Source organism: Podarcis pityusensis (genome assembly GCF_964106645.2).
Source record: "Podarcis pityusensis genome assembly, chromosome: 12".
Lineage (NCBI taxonomy): Eukaryota > Metazoa > Chordata > Lepidosauria > Squamata > Lacertidae > Podarcis > Podarcis pityusensis.
In genome coordinates, this window is record NC_138037.1 from 56,328,054 (window position 1) to 56,348,192 (window position 20,139).

At 44.0% G+C, this 20,139-nt stretch overlaps 1 protein-coding gene across 1 annotated transcript in view; it reads left to right on the forward strand.

Annotated features, from left to right (window-relative positions):
* Window positions 1–13,702: 13,702 nt before the first annotated feature.
* The window catches only part of HECW1 (HECT, C2 and WW domain containing E3 ubiquitin protein ligase 1), a 198,737-nt gene continuing 192,300 nt past the window's right edge, over window positions 13,703–20,139 (forward strand). Inside the window, 1 exon segment of the mRNA XM_080976081.1 lies at window positions 13,703–13,823. Within this exon segment, the coding sequence (XP_080832207.1) occupies window positions 13,794–13,823 (30 nt within the window). The 5' untranslated portion in view covers window positions 13,703–13,793.

Sequence of the window (20,139 nt, forward strand, 5' to 3'; positions counted from 1 at the left end):
TTATGTGAAGGACCAGATGCGATGGCGGTAAACCCATTCTCAAATCATAGAAACATATTGTTGGAAGGGACCCCGATACAGGACTTGCAGCTAAAGAATCCCTGACAGATGGTCATTCAACCTCTGTTAAAAAACTTCCAGTGAAGGAGACTCCACCACCTTCCCAGTTAATCTATTCCACTGTCAAATGGGTCTGACTGTTCAGGCAGAATCTCCTTTCCTGTCATTTGAATCCATTGGTTTGGATTCTACCCTCTGGAGCAGCAAAAAACAAGTTTGCTCCATCTTCCATGTGTCAGCCCTTCAGATATTTGAAGATGGCCATTTCAGTATATCACCTCTCAGTCTTCTCCAGGCTAAACACACCCAGCTCCCTCAGCTGTTCATCATAAGGCTTTACATTGCTTTAGAAGACTTTAAATCTCCTGATACTAAATTTATTGACATTGGGTCTTACTTCAACATGATCTTTCACTGTACCTGAGAACAGCAGGCTGTCTAAGAGATGCAGGCCAGGCCATGTGGCACAACAACATCTCACCACCTTTTAGCATCTACCACCAGAGGCTGACACGTCACACTGTCTAATGGTTTTAAAGGGAGAATTAGACAAAATCATGAAGGCTAGATCTTTCATCGGCTATTAACAATGAAACCTCCATGTTAGACCAGGTGCTGAGGACCAGCAATGTGGATGGGCCCTTCAAGCCCTGCTTGAGGGTATCCTATATATAGGCTCAAGCATTTCCTATATTTGTCCACTGTTGGACGAAAGATGATGGAGCACCTGCTCTGGTCTAGGAGGGCTTCCCTTGTATTCTTAGATAATTATTCTTCTTTGTATTTTATAAGACCTAAAATCTCTTCTTACTTTCCTTACGTAATACATTTACCAACCCACCCTTGATACCTCCTTCTGAAGTTCTTCATCTTGATTACTGAGCACTTGCTCAAAAATAAATAATAGCTCTAGTCTTGTATCACAAGGTTAAATGGGGCTCTTTTACACATGGCAACAAATATTGTGTGAGCTTCACTACATCATATCACACCATGAGTTTTGAGTTTGGTGAATTTGGACCAAGTCCTCTACAATGTAGAATTTTCTGTTCCAACAGGTCAATAGGTGCTAATGCCTGCTTTGCTTTTTTGGAGAGCAGAAACTGGATCATAGCTTTCAAGGAGCTAACATCTGGTTAGCTAAGCCAGAATACAATTGCTTCCAACAACCATCTGCGTGCAATGCCTTTTGTAGAGCTGCAGCAGAGAGGCCATTAACACCCAAGGAAATGCAGTGTGCCTGTTGTTTGGCATGATTTTTAAAAGCATATTGCTTACAAAGACCATATATGTCTATTCCCTTTCTCTGTGAGTCAGTGTAATTTGTGCAGTTCCCAATGGAGGGGCAGAAAGCAAGATCATTACCCCCTAGATTTTCAGTAATTCTTTGAGTAAGTCTGCCAGTTATGTTCGAGAAGTATGAAAGCCTGTTAGAGGTCCATAGCCTTTCTGTGGTCTGCATCTCCTCCTGAAAGCTCTTAGTAATACAGTCGGTTCAAGATTCATTTACAGTCAAAAATAAGACGAGATGTTGTGGAAAGACTCTTCTCTGTCTGAAAACCTGGACAGCAACTGCCAGTCAGAACAGGCAATACTGGACTAGATGGACAGGCTGTGCGCACACCCAAATTTAAAGCACATGGCTACCACCACATAATCCTGGCAACTGTACTTCCCCCACCCTCCCACAGTGCAACAATTCCAAGCACCTTTAACAAACTAGGGTTCCAGGATTCTTGGAGGGAAATCATGTAGTTTAAACAGAGGCAGACTTTGGTATTTCAAATTTCAGCAGCACCCTGTATGAGGCCAAAATTCAGTGTGCCCCCCTCCTTGTCTTCTGTTCTGCTCAATTCACTGCATCATCAGGGTGACACTATGCAGAACACCCCAGGCTCGGTGCCCAGTGTGGGGAAACTAGTTACACTGCTCTAAACCTACCTCTGGCTTTACATGATGGTGTCTATGCAGCCATAGTCTGATTTGGTATAAGGCAGATAGATGATTGTGTCACTACAATGGAGGCTACAAGTGGCAGATTTTCCATGAGGGTCTAGACCAGGGACAGAGGGACTTTTTTTGGCTTGTATTTCTGTGCATTTTCTGCATTTTAAAACCAAATTGCCAGATGCAGTGGACTCTTGGAGTGGCTGAGGAAACCCAGCCAGATGGGCAGGGTATAAATAATAAAATTCTTCTTCTTCTCTGTGAAATCAGCATGTGTATTCCACACCCATGCCCTGTCACTTCCAGCATTAGACTTCAGCTCCATTAAAGGTGTAATGCAGAGGTTTTCAACCTTTCTAAGTCCACGGCTCCCTTGACCAATTACATTCTTTCTGCAGCTCCCCTGTGGGGAAAAATGCTCCAAGCCTCAGAAGCCCAGTTATGTTACCCCTTGCCTGCAGATCTGGCAGCCCCTCACCCCTTTTCAAACACCCTTTCTTGTGATGTGTTCCGTCAGCCTTCTCTCCTCTCCCCTCTCCTTGGGAGTCCTCCAGGCAGCCCCCGCCACTGCCCCTGGTCTCTGAGCCACACCCTTCCCAAAGAGAGGTGCTTCATTACACCACCCTACCATTGACCATTGTATCCTTCTGGAGTGGCTGTCTGAGTTAGGGGTGGGTGGCACCATTTTGCAGTGGTTTCAGTCTTATTTGGGCAGTTGTCTCCACAAGGTGATGTGTGGGAGGAGGTCTTTGGCCAGGCGGAACCTTCAATGTAGGGTTCTTCAGGGTTCAATTTTATCCCCTACGTTGTTTAACATCTGTGTGAAACCACTGAGTGGAGTTCTCCAAAATTTTGGAGTACATCGTCTGGAGGTGCTGGACTTAGTAATGGACTGGATGAGAGCCAACAAACTGAAGCTCAATCCAGATAAGACTGAGGCACTGTTAGATTACCTAAACCAGATGGATGGGAGGTGGCCTGCTCATGATGGAGTTACACTTCCTCTGAAGGAGCTAGTATGTGACTTGAGGGTGATTCTGAAACCTTTGCTGTTGGTTGAGCCTCAAGTGGCCTCAGTAGCAAGGAGTGCCTTCCATCTGCTTCAGCTGGCGTCCCACCTGCACCCCCATCAGGGCAAGGATAACCTAACTCTATGCTCTGGTAACCTCTAGGTTAGATTACTGCAATGTGTTACACTTAGGGCTGCCTCTGAAGACAGCTTGGAAACTTCAGCTGGTGCAGAATTTGGCCGCCAGGTTTCTCACAGGGCAAGACAGTTTGAGCAGGTTACACAGATCCTGACCTGACTGCATTGGCTGCCAATTAGTTTCCGGGCCCAATTCAAATTGCTGGTTTTGACCTATAAAGCCCTAAATTGCTCGGGACCACAAAAGCTCAAGTACCTGTGATCTTTGGCTGAAGACCAGTATACAAAACAAACAAACAAAACAAACAGATTATAATGTTTAGACATACGCCTTGGATTTCTCCTCTGCTCCCACTTACAGTGAACCTTGTTTATAAAAAGCAGTTGTTGTATTTATAGCAGCTTTCTATGGTCCTATAGTAGCTTAAGATAGAAAATATGGGGACATGTTTACCCACATAGATTAATATTTTATGCAAATGGAAATGAGCTTGCTGCCAAGTATGGTAATTGCTAACCTCTGTCCGTTCTCCAGTGCATAGGTAGGCATCTCAGAAACAAAAGGAAGTTGGAGGGAAAGAGACTCAAGAGAGGGAAATGTAAAACTGGTGCATTTTCACATAGAAAGCCATTTTTAAAACTAGGCTATGCAAATTACTGTAGCCCTGGGGCTGGAATTAATTTGATCAAGATGGGGTACAGGCTGTCATAATTTAGCACTCTGATATGCACCCATGCAGCCAAACACTATGTGGAATGAAACAAGGAGATGATATATGCTCCTCACATTGTATTATTTACAGTTCAGGGAAACAAAAAATATGTAAGCTGCATTTTATTTTCATTTCCAACATGATAAATGCAGTGTTTCGTCCTTCTCATCCATTCTTTGCATTTCGGAGCCATAAGAAATTTACTGAGCATTGGATAACCTCAATTTCCTCCTTCTGTCTTCATAAATGTTTAATGCTATGTGACATCATGAGAGATGTGGGAATAAGCATTAATTGAATGTGGGAAGAAATGCTTATTGCTGTTGAAGATATGCTTTCCATACTTATCTGTAGCCTCCAAGGGCTGAATGCCACGACATCACGATACTTCCTACTCTTGGGGATGGACTGTGTCGACTTCCAGGGTGGCGCCATCGGTAATGGCGGATTCCCTCTGATCCGGAGGGACTGGCTCCACGGAAAACAGGTCTGTTCCGCTACGGCGAAGCGGGGACCCTTCAAAAAATCACAGGCGGATGAAGCCTATGACCATGGGACTTGGTGGGCACCTTTCGCGCCCCCCCAATTCGTAAAGGAACCCAATTACGGGCTCTGGAGCGAAGAGGGGCTAGTGGCGCGGTGCTGAGAGTCAACTGCTTCTTCCGTGGAGCGAAGCCGCACAGCCGCTGCCGGAGAGCGCTACCTTTTTCCTGGGACAATTTGGCTACAAAAACAACTACCCGTGAGCAGATCAAATTTGGACAATTGGACTCTAAACAACGATCTGTGAGTAGAACGGAAAATTGGATTAAGAAATTCCTCTTAATTTGGCACTGAAGCGGGAAGGTCTAAACAGGAAGTCAGCCTTCCGTTTCTTGTAGATAGATTAAAGCAAAGACATGGCAAACTAGAGTGTAGAAAATCGTTTGTAAAGGATCAACTTTCATCATCTAAAATTACTGAACCCCCTTCGGAAGCAGGAGAAGAGAGGGGATTTTTTCTGGATTGTTTAAACCTGCAGAAGAGAGTGTAAAGAAAAGTAATTTTCCCCCGTCTGGGAACCTGGGAGCGGGGTGTCAGGACAGACGTTTTTGGGAAGTTCATTGACTATAGACAAATGTTTTTGACAGACAGTTAAAAGAAGAGAAACATAGTGATTCCATTGTCCTCTTTCGCATTTTAAAGGAACAAATATTGACAAAATATCTGAAAAAGGAAACTTTGTTGGTAGATCTGCTGTTAAAAAAGAAAAGAAAAGAGTTGGATAGAAATAGAAGTTCTTCCCCTAGAGGGAGCTTGTGAAACTGTTATTAAATTTGAACTGGGGAGCTTTGCAGCTGCAACAGATTAAGATTGTGGGAACAGACTTCTGACCTTGTATAACAATGTACTCAGAGGCTCTGGTGCGTGCTTTCTGCAAGACAAGTGCTTTATTGGAACAGTTACATGAGAAGACGGATTTGATGACTGTTGCGATTAGAAATTTTGGACAGGTAGTGGGTATCTATATAGAACCCACTCAGGAATCAATTCAGGAGTGTGCTCTGACAGATCAGATGAAGGAGGAGGTTGTGGCTGGACCCCGGGAGGCAGAGATGGAGGGAACCGTGGCCCAGCAGGAACATGAGTTGTTGGATCTGACGAATGAACCTGGAAAAAGCCAGATTTGGAGAGATAGAGTCTTGTTTGGTTTGGAGATGGGGGGCTGGATAGACCCCCCCTATGCAGGGATGTTTTGACTTTTCAAGTCTGGCGTTGGGCCGGGAGGAGTTTGGAGTTGTGGGGGTCCTCAATTTTGGAGGGACCTTGAAACATGCTTTTAAATACCACATGGAGTCCAGTGTGGACTATGGAAAAGGGGCTGATCTGTCGAGAAGGGACAAAAATACTGTCAAGCTGGAGTCTCCACGAGTGAAAGGAGCAGAAGACAAAGTAAAGTACAGGTATAAATATGAAGAAGATCTGCGGAAGGAACATGGAAGAGACTTAAGGGCCTCGGACATAAGGTTACCAGGTTAATGAACTAGATGGATGGGATAGAAAGGACTGACAAAACCCGAGACCAGGAGGAAGAGACGTTGGATGAAGATTGGAGAAAGTTTCAAAAATTCTATTTAGGAATGCTTTCTAAAATTAATGAGTATTAGAAAAATGTTGGAACGAAATTATTTGGCTTTAGCAGAAATGTTAAAAAGAACTATGCAAGAATATGTTATAGTTATGAGAAATTGGTATAGATAAGACTTAAGTTTTAAGTTTTAGAGTTTTTTATAGTAAGATAAGATTAAAATAGATTAAGGTAATTTAATGACAGAATATTATGAAAAATGGGAAGGATTTGCTGTGATAATCAATAACTAGAATACAAAAAAGGGAGGGGTGAGGAGGTCGATGAAATAAGGTAATGACAGTTAAGGATTTGGGAATATTGGATCTGTTTTTAAACTTTTGTGGTTTATTTTTGTTTTTTGTTTTTGATGTGTTATGTGTTTTGTTTTTGCTTTTTGCTTTTGATTTTTATCGACTTGTATTGTTTGATTGCTGTTTGTTTTTTCCTTGTTTTTTTCTTCTTTTTCTCTATGTTTTTTCTGTAATCTTAAAATTCTTAATAAATATCATTTAAAAAAAAAAAAAAAGGATGGACTGTGTCTCCATAACATCTCTAACATGCCCATATTTAAACTGTGTTAATCCTGCCATTCAAAAACATCTAAACTTTGCAAAATAAAATGCAAAATTTGCAACCAGAGTAAAATATTTAACTATAATACAGTATATTAGAAATGGGTTTACTAAGCACAATTTATTCTCTCTTCTGAACTTGAGGTACCGGGGGGTGAGTTAGGAAATATAGATTCTGTGACAATATTCGATGGGCTTATTACCCTAAATGTCAATGGTATGTGCTTAGAATATCTATTTTGCCTGTGTACCATGTCAGAGAGTGACACTTGAACCTTTGAACAGTTTTGACTGCATATCTGCAGTCAATAAGTGTGAAATTTGTGTCCCAGTTCTTTGCTTGAAACACTCCAATTTATTCTCATGCACTTGTTTACGCTCTATAACACAAGTTTATTTGTTTCTCCTTCAGCTTTGTTTATCATTTAATTTAACCCTTTTACATGTTAGGGGCCTTAGCTGACCACAAAGAAGTTTGTAAGATATGGTAAACTTCCTCATCTAACCTGCCACTTCTGTAATAGAACCAGCGTTCTGAGTTGTTTCATCCCAGCCAACCTTTTAAGTTTTAGGGTTTTTGTTAAATGGCATTGGGATCAGTTATCACCAGCAAAATGAAGGAATTTGAAACCTTGTACATGCATGGAAAGGGGCAGGGCTAAAAGACCCCAACATGATGCAAAGTCTCCCTTAACAGTGTAGTAACTAAAGTAATTAATGAATCCTTTAGTCATAGCTGTCAACTTACAGATTTGAAAATAAGGGACCAGCAGCCAAAATAAGGGACCTGCAGCCTCACCTGTTCCAGGCACTCCAGTCTTCCTGTCCTCCTGCAGTCTGGTCAAACTCATGCTGGGTAGCTTCAAGAACACTGTCCAACCAACTTTGTAACCAGAGGTTCAACTGAATAGAATCTGAATCACATGCACCACAAGGCCTATGCAGCCTCAACTTAAGATGGCTCCCCGGCCTGGCTTTGCACTGCAAAGTTTGCAGCAGCACGTGCAACAAAATGGCGTCCAGCATTCAAAAATCCCTCAGCTTGCATTAACTAGCCACACACAAGGCATGCAAGCTCCACCCCCCAGTCATTCTTAGACTTCTTATTGGGTGAGCAACACAGCCAAGCAACACAGTTGGAGCCTCCCTCCTCCCTGGCCGGCAGGGAGGGAGGGAGAGGAGCTGCTTCCTTTGAAATTTAAGGGACATCATTTAAGGGACATTTAAGGGACATCCATCAATAAGGGTCAGCAGCGGGACATGGCGCTGGAATAAGGGAATGTCCCTTCAAATAAGGGACACTTGACAGCTATGCCTTTAGTAAGGAGCAGGTTGCGGGAGGCAGGGGGGGGGGAGCAAGCAAGCAAGGCCATGGGTGGGCAAGGGAGGAAGAGAAATCAGTGTCAATCTCGCCAAAGAAAGCAGCGTATGATGCTTGGTATCCCTTCCAACTCTACAATTATATGATGCTATGACCCTATGGTTTTCTCTTTGCCCTCCTCCTTGATGCCACAGGAGGCAGCTGCCTCACCCCACATCTTTGGTGGACTGGCTCTGTCAGGACACAGGATTTAGGATACAGCCACAGACAAATATGTGGGCATGGTGGACCTGCTATTATTCATATGTTCTGACATGTGCAGACCTCTTTCTACAGCACTCACATTATGGGAACCAGGTTAATTGTGTGATGTTGTGTACATTACTCCAGTGCACTTTCGATGAGATGAGAAAACATTACACGACAATGTTGTTTCAATGTGTTATAAGATCCTTCATAACCATCTTGCACCCTTGCTGTTGCCTGGAATAAACACCTCTGCCACCCCATCCTGGTACATGACTGCAGATGGCCCTGTCCAGGAGACCTCACAGGATCCTGCCAGGACTTTACAAAATGGATGGCCTTTTCTCTTCCACCAAGTAGATACATACATACTACCCCCTTTTTCTGCAGCAGATGGTTTCCATGCACTGCAAGTCCAGTCTCCAGTGGCAATCCTCTCCCATTACATTTGGTCACTTGATTTATGAATGAGCCAGTCCTCATGCGAAATCTATCGTGCCTTTGTGCAGACAATTAGCTTTGGTTTGCAACATATAACTTAACTCCCTCCTGTTTCTATTGGGAGATCCCGGCATTTCTTTTGTTCAAAAATGACAAAATCTTGCGGAGAAAGCAATGCGGTGAGTAGAGAACAGCAACGTCCACAATTGGATAGAAAAGAGGGTGAGTGGCGGTGCATTCTCCCAAGGGAGCAAAGTACAGCTGTGAAAGCGGTAGCAGGACCTTCCTAGACTGCAGTTTCAGAGAGGTCTCTTTGTGTGGGAGAAGAAAATTAATGGCACTGAAATAAAGGACTGGGAGAGAGTCAGTTTTGACTGTCTGAAAATCACATAAGTCACAGTGCTACACTGGGAGAAAGGAGCTGAAATTGGTGGGATCTCTCATGATCCACTCTATATCAGTAAAATACCAGAGACTTAATAAATCATCTCTTTCACCACTAAAATTGAGAGGCCCAGAACCAATATAAACTGCAAGGAAAGAAAGAGGGAAATTCTGTTGCTGAACTGTATGCATTGTATTGATTTTCAGGTTTAAGGTTATAAACTCAAGAACAAAGGGTTTGGGAGGCAGCAGAGGGGATATTGTGCCTGCAAAAACCGAGGGAAAGATTTTATCTGATATATATGCCTATACTATATTTGCACTATATTGTCATCACACTGCTTCCTGAGCTTCTAAAAAAAGGGTGGGGACTCTTTCCAAAGTACTAAAAAGTCCTGCATGTTTCACCCCACCCCCCTTCTCTCTCTGTGTTTTCTAACTCCTTCATGGCCCTTTTGCAGGCCCTTAAAGCTGTTATTTGAAAGTTGGTGGTAGGAGGAAAAAGCAGTGGGATCGCTTAGCCCGTTACTTCATGGTTGTAGGCCTTTGCAAGGTCCTTGAACAGATAAGAGAGGTCAGGGAGGATGTGTGATGATGGGAAGAGATTATCCTGGGTAGAGAGAGAACGGTTCTGCTGGGGGGGGGGGGATAAAGGTTCCTGCTTATAGAGAGAGAGAGGGAAATCTGAGATGAGAGGGAGAAAAATATACTATTGGGTAGTGAGGTGGAGAAATGGATCTGTGAGGGTGGGAGAAAGAGATGCTCTTGGATAAAGAGAAAGGGCTGTGGTGGGAGAAGGCAAGAGATGGAAAGAGAGAGAGATAGAGATGGATCTGTGGGTGAGGAGATGGTCTTGGGTAGAGAGAGAAAAGGAGAGAAGGATCAGTGGGGTCGGGAGAAAGAGATCCTCTTAGAGAGTGAGGAGAGGAAGTACTGAATGTATTTATGAGTGAGAGGTAGAAGGTACATATTTATGTGTGGCTGTGGACATGTAAAGTGTGGGGAGAGAGAGATGTCTGGTCTGTTTGTGTGTGGTGAATGTGTGTGTATCCAATGTAGTGTGAGAGCGTGTGAAGAAGAGCAAATCCAGGTGGGAAGGGGGGGGGGCAGAGTCCCTCTAGTATCAGATATGTGCAGTCAGGGAAAGGATTCAACATGTGCTTAGGGTTGGGTCCAATCTTTATGCATATGTTTGAGTTGAAGTTTGTATTGAAATAGTTGATATGGCTTGCAAAATGTTATGGTGAGTTGGCATGTGGTCTTCATAGAACAGGGATTCCTCTCTTAGGCTGCCTTCTTCCTTGTTCCGAGCAAAAGCAGCAAGCTTAATCCACCGAGGTCTGTTTATAAGGTTCCTGCTGCCTTTTGGCAGAAAAAAGCATAACACAAATTTTCATCAAACTGTTGGGAAATCTTTGACCTAAAAAACCCATCCCTTTTACTTTTTATACAAGGCATTTAAAGCCACATTGTGAATCTGAAAATAGAAAGGTCCATGCTCCACTTCAGGGAGGGGAGCTGAAAACTGGAGGGAAGCGGGGGGGGGGGGGAATCTTCCACCAGATTTGTATTCATTGCAGCTAGACACCCCCCCCCACACACACCATTTAATGAGGTACAGCAGTACTGCAAAATCTGTGGGAGGTGAAGACAAAACATAAGTATGGAATATTTTCTTTATTGGAAGATAGTTGGTTAATGTTTAGATGCATTGAACTACTGTATTTTTCACCCTACAGGACGCACTGTCCCATAAGGCGCACCTAGTTTTTTGGGGGGGAAATAAAGGGAAAAAAAATATTTCCCCTCCAGGCGCGGGGCTGGGGCGGGGGAAGCCCGAGCTTCCCCCGACCCCAGCCCCCAAACAGGCAGCTCTCTACAAGCCGTGGGAGCCCAGCGCTGGCTCCCGCTGCTTGCGGAGAGGTCCGCAAAGCCTGGAGGCGCTGAGCTCAGCGCGCGCAGGCTTCAGCATGCAGGCACCTCTCCGCAAGCAGCGGGAGCCCAGTGCTGGGCTCCCGCTGCTTGCGGAGAGGTGCACGAAGCCTGGAGAGCGAGAGGGGTCGGTGTGCACCGACCCCTCTCGCTCTCCAGGCTTCAGTGAAAGCCTGTATTCGCCCCATAGGACGCACACACATTTCCCCTTCATTTTTGGAGGGGAAAAAGTGCGTCCTATAGGGCGAAAAATATGGTATATCTTTCATATGTCAGTAGCAACCATTTATGCATGAAGAACTTATTAACACAGGAGTTTTAAGAAATATGTGAGGTTACATTATCTTAACAATAAATGAATCCAAAGTGAAAATTATTCAAAGAGAAATGCCAGTATATGGATGGATTTGTGCTGTAGATTTTTTTTTTTTAAACCCATCTTAGATAAAACTAGTTCCAACATCCCTTCCACCCATTCCAGTACAGTGGTACCTCGGGTTAAGAACTTAATTCATTCTGGAGGTCCATTCTTAACCTGAAACTGTTCTTAACCTGAGGTACCACTTTAGCTAATGGGGCCTCCCGCTGCCACGCCACATGATTTCTGTTCTCATCCTGAAGCAAAGTTCTTAACCTGAGGTACTATTTCTGGGTTAGTGGAGTCTGTAACCTGAAGCATCTGTAACCTGAGGTACCACTGTACTCAACAAATGTGCTTAGAAAATCAACTGATTTCAAAGATCTCCAGTAAGCATGTTTATGTTTGCTGTCTTGGATACAACTAGAAGCAGCTGATGTATTCAATTCTAACGAAAGATTATTACACTTGTGTAATAAAAGGACAAGAGCCTGTTTCTTTGCTATAAAGGGGGGGGGTTGCAGCAGAAAAACTGCTTCTCACCTTGGGGTGGGACATTTTTGGGGGAGGGGGGGAATGAGGTTCAAGAAGAGAAGTGGTGAGCAAGAAAAGAATTACTGTAAGTCTATTCTTCCCTTGATGCTTTTTTGTTCCCAACCATTCCTTTCCCATGCTGCTTTATTGGAGAAAAGTGTGTCATCAAGCCTTAATTACAAGTGGAATATGAAGTTAAATCCCACCTGCAATAAAACAATAAAAAATCTTGTAGCACCTAAAAGACACACTTACAGTCCAATCCTATAAAAGCCTACTAAGACGTAAGCCCCACTTTAAGTGGGACTTAAGTCTAGGTAAGTGTACATAGCACTACAGCCTTATTGTGACATACATTTCCCTCGGCTAGATGCCTGAAATTATATCCTTCAATTACATCCACTTCAGTAGATGCCTGAAATTATATCTTAAGTCAGTGTCTATTGGTTGGATCCAGACATAGCACATTGATTAAAACGGATCACAACTTCAACTAAATTCAGCCAAATAAAACCCTATAAATTCTTAACTGTCTCCCAATGAAATCATTGGCACTTAACTTTGGATGGAGCCACCCTGCAGACAGTAAACCTACAAGGAGACGGGAGAAGAACAAACTCAGGGCTTCATTTATGTCAGGGCTCAGGCCTTAAATCTATTCTCAGTGCTTGGACTCAGCTAAAATATGTGAAGAGTTGGTGAAAGTGTCCCTGAGGAGGGACAGAGCCCCTTTCCCTCACTGTGGAGTCACCGGAGGGATTCCCCACACGCCAGTGACTGAGAGAGAAACCAGGTTGCCAGAGTGTCACTTTTAAAAGGAAGTACTGCAGAAACAACTCTGTAGCAACAAAAACAAAATAAAGCAAGCTCTAAGCTAATTTTTGCCACCAGCATAAATATCCCTAAAAAGGCTGAACACTTGGTTCATCTCCTCACTTGGCCCCATTTGACATCTCAGATACCAAAGATTTACCTTCTCACTGCAAACTGACTGCTGCTACAGCCATAAGGGCTATATTTTGGAAAGATCTAGTAGGAGCCAATCTTTTTGCATGGTATAATAAAACATTCTATTTAATCTGGTACTGTTTTATTAAACATGTTAATGATGATGCGTGTAACTTGGCTGCTCATCCAGCATATTATAGTTTACGGGTGATTCAATAAACCAATGCAATGCTATCTTATCTGTTTTCCTCCCTCTTCAATTCTAACTTAAACTTCTTGAAAATGTAATAAACACTCCCTGTCAGTGCCTTCACAGCCTTTGCTTTGCGTCTTGTGTTTTAATACCTTGTTCACCCCATCTCCCTCCCTCCAGCTACTTCTAAGCTAACCAGGGCCTGGCATTGGTTATTATGCAATTCTGCGTTTGATCTTTGTACCAAAGTTGTTGTTATTGTTGTATTATTATTATTACTGTATTATTATTTACAGTGCCTGTACGGTTCGCACTGTTCTCTCCCCTTTGTTTAAAATAAATAAAAACGATTTACCAAAATGAATGAATGAATGGACGGCCCTTCACAAAAGCACAGGCGGCGAGGTTGCGCGAGATGCTACGGGTCCCTTGGCGGGGTGAGTGCATCTGCGCAACGAGCGCGGAGGAGGAAAAGGGCCTGGGGAGGCGAACGCGGCCCCCCTGCCCGCCCCCCCTCCCCCTGCAGCAGCACCGGGTCCCATCCGCCGTGCGTGGGCGGGCGGGCGGGGGGGGGGCGACGCTCCTGATTGGCTGCCTCTCGCCCGGTACCCAGAGAGGGCGGGGCGGGGCAGCGGCGGAGGCGTCCGCTTTCCTGCCGTCTTCCGCGCCTCGGACCTACGTGGGGCTGCTGCTGCTGGTGCTGGTGCTGGTGCTGCTGGTGCGAGGGGAATTGCCTCTCGAGCGCCGCTGTGAGGGCGGAGGCGGAGGAAGAAGGGCAGCCCAGGGCCGGCGGGCGCGCCCGGACTGCAGCGCGGAGCCGCCCGGCGCCTGGCCATGAGCCGCGCGCCCGGGGACTGAAGGGGCCGCTGCCGCCTCGGCCGAAGAGCATGCTCTGCGCGCAGCCCGGCTTTCTCCAGGTAAGGCGCCGCCCGACCCGCTCCGCGGCCAGCATCCCAGGAAGCCGGGACTGGGCTTGGGGCATCCCAGTCTCCGGGCCATTGTGGTCCCCTCCGGCCAGGCTTCTCTCTGCCGGGGCTTTGGGGCGGGAGGGGAAAGGCGGTGTGACCTCCTGTCAAGTAGAGTAAAAAGGGAATCTGGTTGCCTGGTAGGAGGAACTGGAAGGGGCCTTCAGTCTAGTGAGTTGGACTAATGGACCAGGCATTATCAAGCTACACACACCGGATAGATAGATAGATAGATCCCCCCCCCCCCGCTGCCCAGCCTGCTTTCTTTCATCTCTTGCAGAGATGTATTTCCTCTTCTAAGGAAGGGGTGCAGACAATGGATGGGTGCAGAGTGACAGCGAATGTGTAGTTTTTACTCACCCGCTGGCACATGACTGAATGTGGGGGGGGGAGGGGGCAGGGTTGTGTTTATGTGTACGATACAGTCTGAGCATTTCTAGGCTGTGCACACGTTCCCCCTTCCCTTTGCCGGGTTGTGAGGGGAATTGGAAGCCCATCCGCTACGCAGGATGAGAGTTCTGTTGCTGGGAGGATGGGGAAAGGGGATGTGCATGTTTTCTCTGCATTCAGCATCTAGGTTTGGTTTGGTGCGTATATCAATTGGCCTGTCGGTACTAGCAAGAAAATAAGGGACAAAGGTGGGTAGCCTTGTGCTATCTGTAGTTCACATTAGTTTGACAGGGTTTCTGTAATCCTGTATTGAGCTAAAAAAAATTTTCCTCTCTGATTTATTTTGCTTACAACAGCCTCTAACTCAATGCAGCAAATTCTTTAATGACAAGTTGTTTGCTTTCCTTTGCTGTCTCCTTGCCTCCTTTCAAGTTAAAGAAAGGCACGTTTCATTGACTCATGCTAAGGACCTTTTCTGTTTTGTTGTCATATGCGGTTGAGGGTTTAAGATCAGTGATGCAACCATGAATAATGCAGCTTTTAAAATAATAATCCTTCTCTAGCTGCATAGCGCAAGTGCACACACAAACCCATAGCCTCCTGCGTTTCACTTTGCCCATTTCAGCCATGTGTGGTATATCCTCAAATTAAAGCAATTATTTATTTGGCTTGGGTCTGGCTGTTGACATCCTTCCTCTGTAGAACTGCAGAGGCTCCCCGGTCATGCTGCACTCAGCAGAAGCCCAGAGACGCGGTACAGCAGTCACTCAAGCTAGAAGGAGAACCCTTTCCCTTGCTCCCCTTGCCCCTTCCCTGTGTTTTTAGTAATCTGTCATATGATTCAGTGGGGCACATCCCTGGTCTAGAGAGAACAGCATTTGAGAAATGGGGAAACTGCTGTCTGTAAGATGCAACATAGCAGGTGGTCAGCTGTGCCTTTGTTGAACAGCGAACATATGAGGATTCTGGTTATTACAGTAATTCATTTTAGCTTGGGGAGTCATTTGAAAATTTGGATTTTCCACTAAGAAGGGATTATCATTTTTCTGCTGTGTGTGTGTTTGTAAAGAAATAGAGTACAGTACAGTATGTGTCTTGGCTGCAGTCTATACTTGTCTTTTCAGTTTCCTCAGAAATACACACACAATTATTTCTAAAAAGTGTGGTACTATTTTTATTACTATTCTGAATAGAATTATACTCAGTAAGTGGTACATTTTAGTTAAAATCCTGGCAATGGTTTGAAAAGCCACCAAAGAAATCTAGTTTGAAACAAGCTGTCTGAGTTTCCAAAGAGAACATCTAGTCATTTTCCTTTCCTTTTTATTATGTCTTTTAAATGAATAGTTGATTGAGAAGACACATTTCATTTTTTAAAAAACAACAGCTACTTGATGCAGACTGGTGCTAATCATAGCCTGGAAAGTTTGGTAAATGAAATGATTTATTTGGACTTTATATATAATGCAGTGCTTTGAAATGCTCTCACACACTGCAAAGGCATTGCTTTCTTCTTCGGTGATGCTTATGGGTACAATTAATTCTCCCAAGGTCTGTCATAGCTTTTTCATTAAACATGTGAATATTACAAAAGACACCACTAAATACCATGTTCAGTTTTCATTTTCTCATGAACGTTTCCTATGAGCAGTGTCCCATAAGTGGACCCAGAGGGCAAGGTGAAAGTGGTGCTGACTCTGGGTCTCTAGACCTCGCTGCTTACTTTGTGTCCAACAGCCAGAGAACCCCCTCCCTGAGCTCAAGGGCCATCCTTCCCATCAAACCTGCTCTCCAGTACAGGCAGCGTTCCCAGCCTGAGGCCCTGCAGATGTGACAGAGAACTAGGCGCCAGGCTAGAGGACTGTCACTTTAAGGGGATGCTGCTGCTTGAGAGAGCTAGTTAGACTCAGGAAGTGTAATAAGGGCTCAGGTTGTTTTTTTAAAAAATAATTTTTATTAAAGATTTTCTTAGGTTACAAAAGTATGTGCATCACCTCTTTTTCAGGTTGTAGGACCCCACCCCCCCGATCAGTTACATTTGATGTGAGACATTTGTGTTGTATACAGTATAAGGTTGGGAGAGGAGAGAGGGAGGAAACGGGGCTGGTGAGCCCTTATTATTTGACCTCTCACTGCCAAGAAAAAGTAGTAAGAGCTTAGTTGAGACCAAGGTCTTTTTAGAACATGCCAGGCTGCTCTTTGGGTTCTGTCCAGGGTTCTGAAAACAGCCACTGTTGTTTTCAGGAATCCTTATCTTTTTCCTTCCCAGACTACCTGCTGGACTTAGACCCTCCCGACCTGCTTGTGGGTTCTACACCACCAGGATTTGGACACATGTAGGGTGATAGTGAAACTCATCAGACCTGGCCAGTACTCTAGACATACTGATTTCATGGTGCTACCTTTGAAGGTGATTCAGAAACTACAACTGTTCCAGAATGTGGCTGCCAGATTGGTGACCAAGAGCAGCTGCTGGGGCCATATAACACTGGTCCTAAAATATCTGCATTGGCTCCCCGTACGTTTCTAAGCATAATTCAAGGTGTTTGTGCTGGGGCAACCCAGTCAGATGGGCGGCATGATGATGACTATGATGACCTCAGAATTTGCCCCAGAATCCTCTGCATTCTCAGATGTTCCTCAGCAGACAAATTGATTTGGAAAGCATCCCTACAAAGTGTTTAAAATCAACTGTGCTAGATTCAGGAATGCATAATTACATCCGAAGAATCCACCATGTTTCTTCTTTTCCCTTCAAGCCCTTTGCCTGGCCTCGGGGTAAACAAAGTGTGACTGCTTCAGTCAGCTGCCTGGTTATGATGCTGTGGCTCTTATAGTGCTAAGGTAGGGTTATTTTGTGCTCCACAAATCCTAAATTGCTGATCAGCAACAATTTTTTTTAACAAGGACCATCTTTTGAACTGAACAAGGTCTAGAAGGCCAGCAACCTTGGTGTCATTCATTTCTTACTCCTGTGGCCCATGTCGAAGTGCAGACAGGTGGCTTTTTACTGGCTTCAGCTCCTCTTTGCAAGCAGCAAAAAGAAGACTTTGATGGAGAGCTGCTCACACATATTATTTGCCTGTATCTTGGCTGTCATAAGGGGATTAGATCTGACATGTGTAATGGGAAAACTCTGCCAAAGCTTCTGTTGCCGCTGAAACTATGTGGAGGCTGTTAAAGAGCCATTTGTGTGTGTCTCAGCTCATGATGGGGGAAATGGGTGAGGTCTTTTTTGGAGTAGGGTCTGTGTTGGATGATGCTTTGGATGCCCTCAGGGAAGTGGATTGAGCCAGTTGCCTATCTGTATTCTAAACCAGACCGAGGCTGGAATCCTAAGCGTATTTACTTATAATAAGTTGCACTGGAATTAATGAGATTTATTTCAAGGTAGGTACGGCTAGGATTTGGGTGTTTGAGTTGTGAGTCAGGACATCCCCATCAGATTTTATGTGTGGGTTTTTTTGTAAGCTAAGTGCATTATTTTAAAGAAAACTTGCTAACGCTGCTATCCCATATAATAGAGTTTTCTCTCAACATAGCAAATATCTTGCTGTCACAAGTATATGGATTTGCCACATATTTTATTAATCTTAGCACTATTTTTTGTTGTTATAGACTGATGTTATAGATATTCTCTTGCTATTTCTGTTTTGTTACAATGTGTTTCTGTGGCCTTTTCAATAATAGTCTTTGCGCCCATTAATATCTCAGTTCTCTCGTCTATGCCATATGCAATTTGTCAAGGCATTAATGGAACAAAAAAATAAGGAGTAGAAGATTTTGTTTGTTAAAACATTTGTCCCTATTGAAATTCATGTTGTCAATTTGGGGACAGTTCTCCAATCTGTTAAGGTCATATTGAATCCCAATTCTGTCTTCTGTAGCCTTAGCTACCCCTTCTAGCTTGGTGTAATCTGCTCCTTTAGTACCTTTGGGTACAGCTCCTGAGGCCCTGGAGATTTGAATCATTTAAAGTAGCTAGGTCTTCCTGTACCACCTCTTTTCCTATCTTGGGCTGCAGCTCCCTCCTTACAACATTTATTACGTTGTCACCAGGTTGGGCATTGCTTTCCTTTCGGGTAAAGACAGAGGCAAAGGAGGTTTTGAGCTGTTCTGCCCTCTCTCTGTTATACAATAGCATTTCTATCTTCTCCACACAAAGGACCTACTACTTGTTTGTTCTTCCTTTTGCTTCAAACATAGCTCAATAAATCTATTGTTGTTATTATTATTATTATTATTATTATTAACCTCTCTTGCAAGCCTGAGTTCATTCTAAGCTTTGGTCCACTTGGCCTTATCCCGGCAAGTGTTGGCTACTTGTGTATATTTGTCCATCATGATTTCCCCCTTTCTTTTATTTCTTACACTTGCCCTTCTTAAATCTCAGCTCATCTGTAAGTAATAATAATAATAATAATAATAATAATAATAGTGTTATTTGAAAGACCCAATGCTATCTGAAAGACAGCATTACCTCATATGAACCTGCCTGGGTTCTGAGATCTTGAGGGGAGGCCCTTTTCTCGGTCCTGCTGTCCTCACAGGCCTGCTTGGTGGGGATGTGGGTGAGGGACTTCTCAGTGGCTGCTTCCAGACTTTGGAACTTCCTCCCTAGAGAAGTTATACTGATTCCCTCCTTGTTGTGCTTCTGCCACCAGTTGAAGACCAGCTTATTCCAACAGGTTTGGGAAACATGCTGTTTTTATTGTAATTATCTGTGTGTTTTTAATAGAAAACACATACACACACACAGAGAGAGAGAGAGAGAGAGAGAGTTTTCATTCTATACACGTTTAATTGTTTTTTTTAATGAGTGAGGGTTTTTTCTATGTTTTTAGCTGTTCCTATTTTATCTGTACACTACCTCAAGTCCCTCAAAGTGAAGTACAAATAAATATATCACCACCAGCACCACCACCATCAGTGGATATAAGAATAATCAGTGTTACATTCCAGCTTGTTAGTATCCTTAAACTGTGGTGCCCAGAATGGGACACAGTGCTCCAGGCAGAATAGAGTGGTACTATTACTTTCCTTGATCTGGATATTATACTTCTGTTGATGCAGCCTAGAATAGCATAGCTTCTTTTGCTGCTGTTGACTCATGTTAAGCCAAGTGCCCCCCATCTTATATTTGTGAAGCTGGTTCTTCCTGCCTAAGTGTAGAACCTTCCAACTCTACAGCTGGGCTGGTGAGCATGGCTTGACCAAAATGGGCCAAATGGGGAGGCCTGGTGGCCCTCATTAGGCATGCTGGATGGAGATTCCCCACTTCTGATCTGCCTCTTTACAAGCGAGAGGAGCCATCACACATACATTTACTGGATGCACCTGGGAATGTTTGGAATGCTGGTGCTTATGGGATTTGTAGATCTTTCAAATATGTGCTTCTTATAATTATTCTTGACTGTAGATCTGAACCCTAACCAGTTAGAATAGGAAGGTGAAAACTATTACTTTCCCTTTGTCCTTATCAAAGAATGTATATGTATGTATGTATGTATGTTTGTTTGTTTTTGAAGTTTTCAGAATTCATTAGCAGACCACATTTTCCTACAGTGTTAAAACCAATATAAGGAGGAATTAATATACTGGAGGACATACTAGGATGCCATTTTCCCCATTAAACAAAGCTTCAGTGTGGTGAAGTGGTTAAGAGCGGTGGACTCATAATCTGGTGAATCGGGTTTGTGTCTCCGCTCCTCCACATGCAGCTGCTGGGTGACCTTGAGCTAGTCACACTTCTTTGAGGTCTCTCAGCCCCACTCACCTCACAGAGTGTTTGTTGTGGGGGAGGAAGGGAAAGGAGATTGTTAGCCACTTTGAGACTCCTTCGGGTAGTGATAAAGGGGGATATCAAATCCAAACTCTT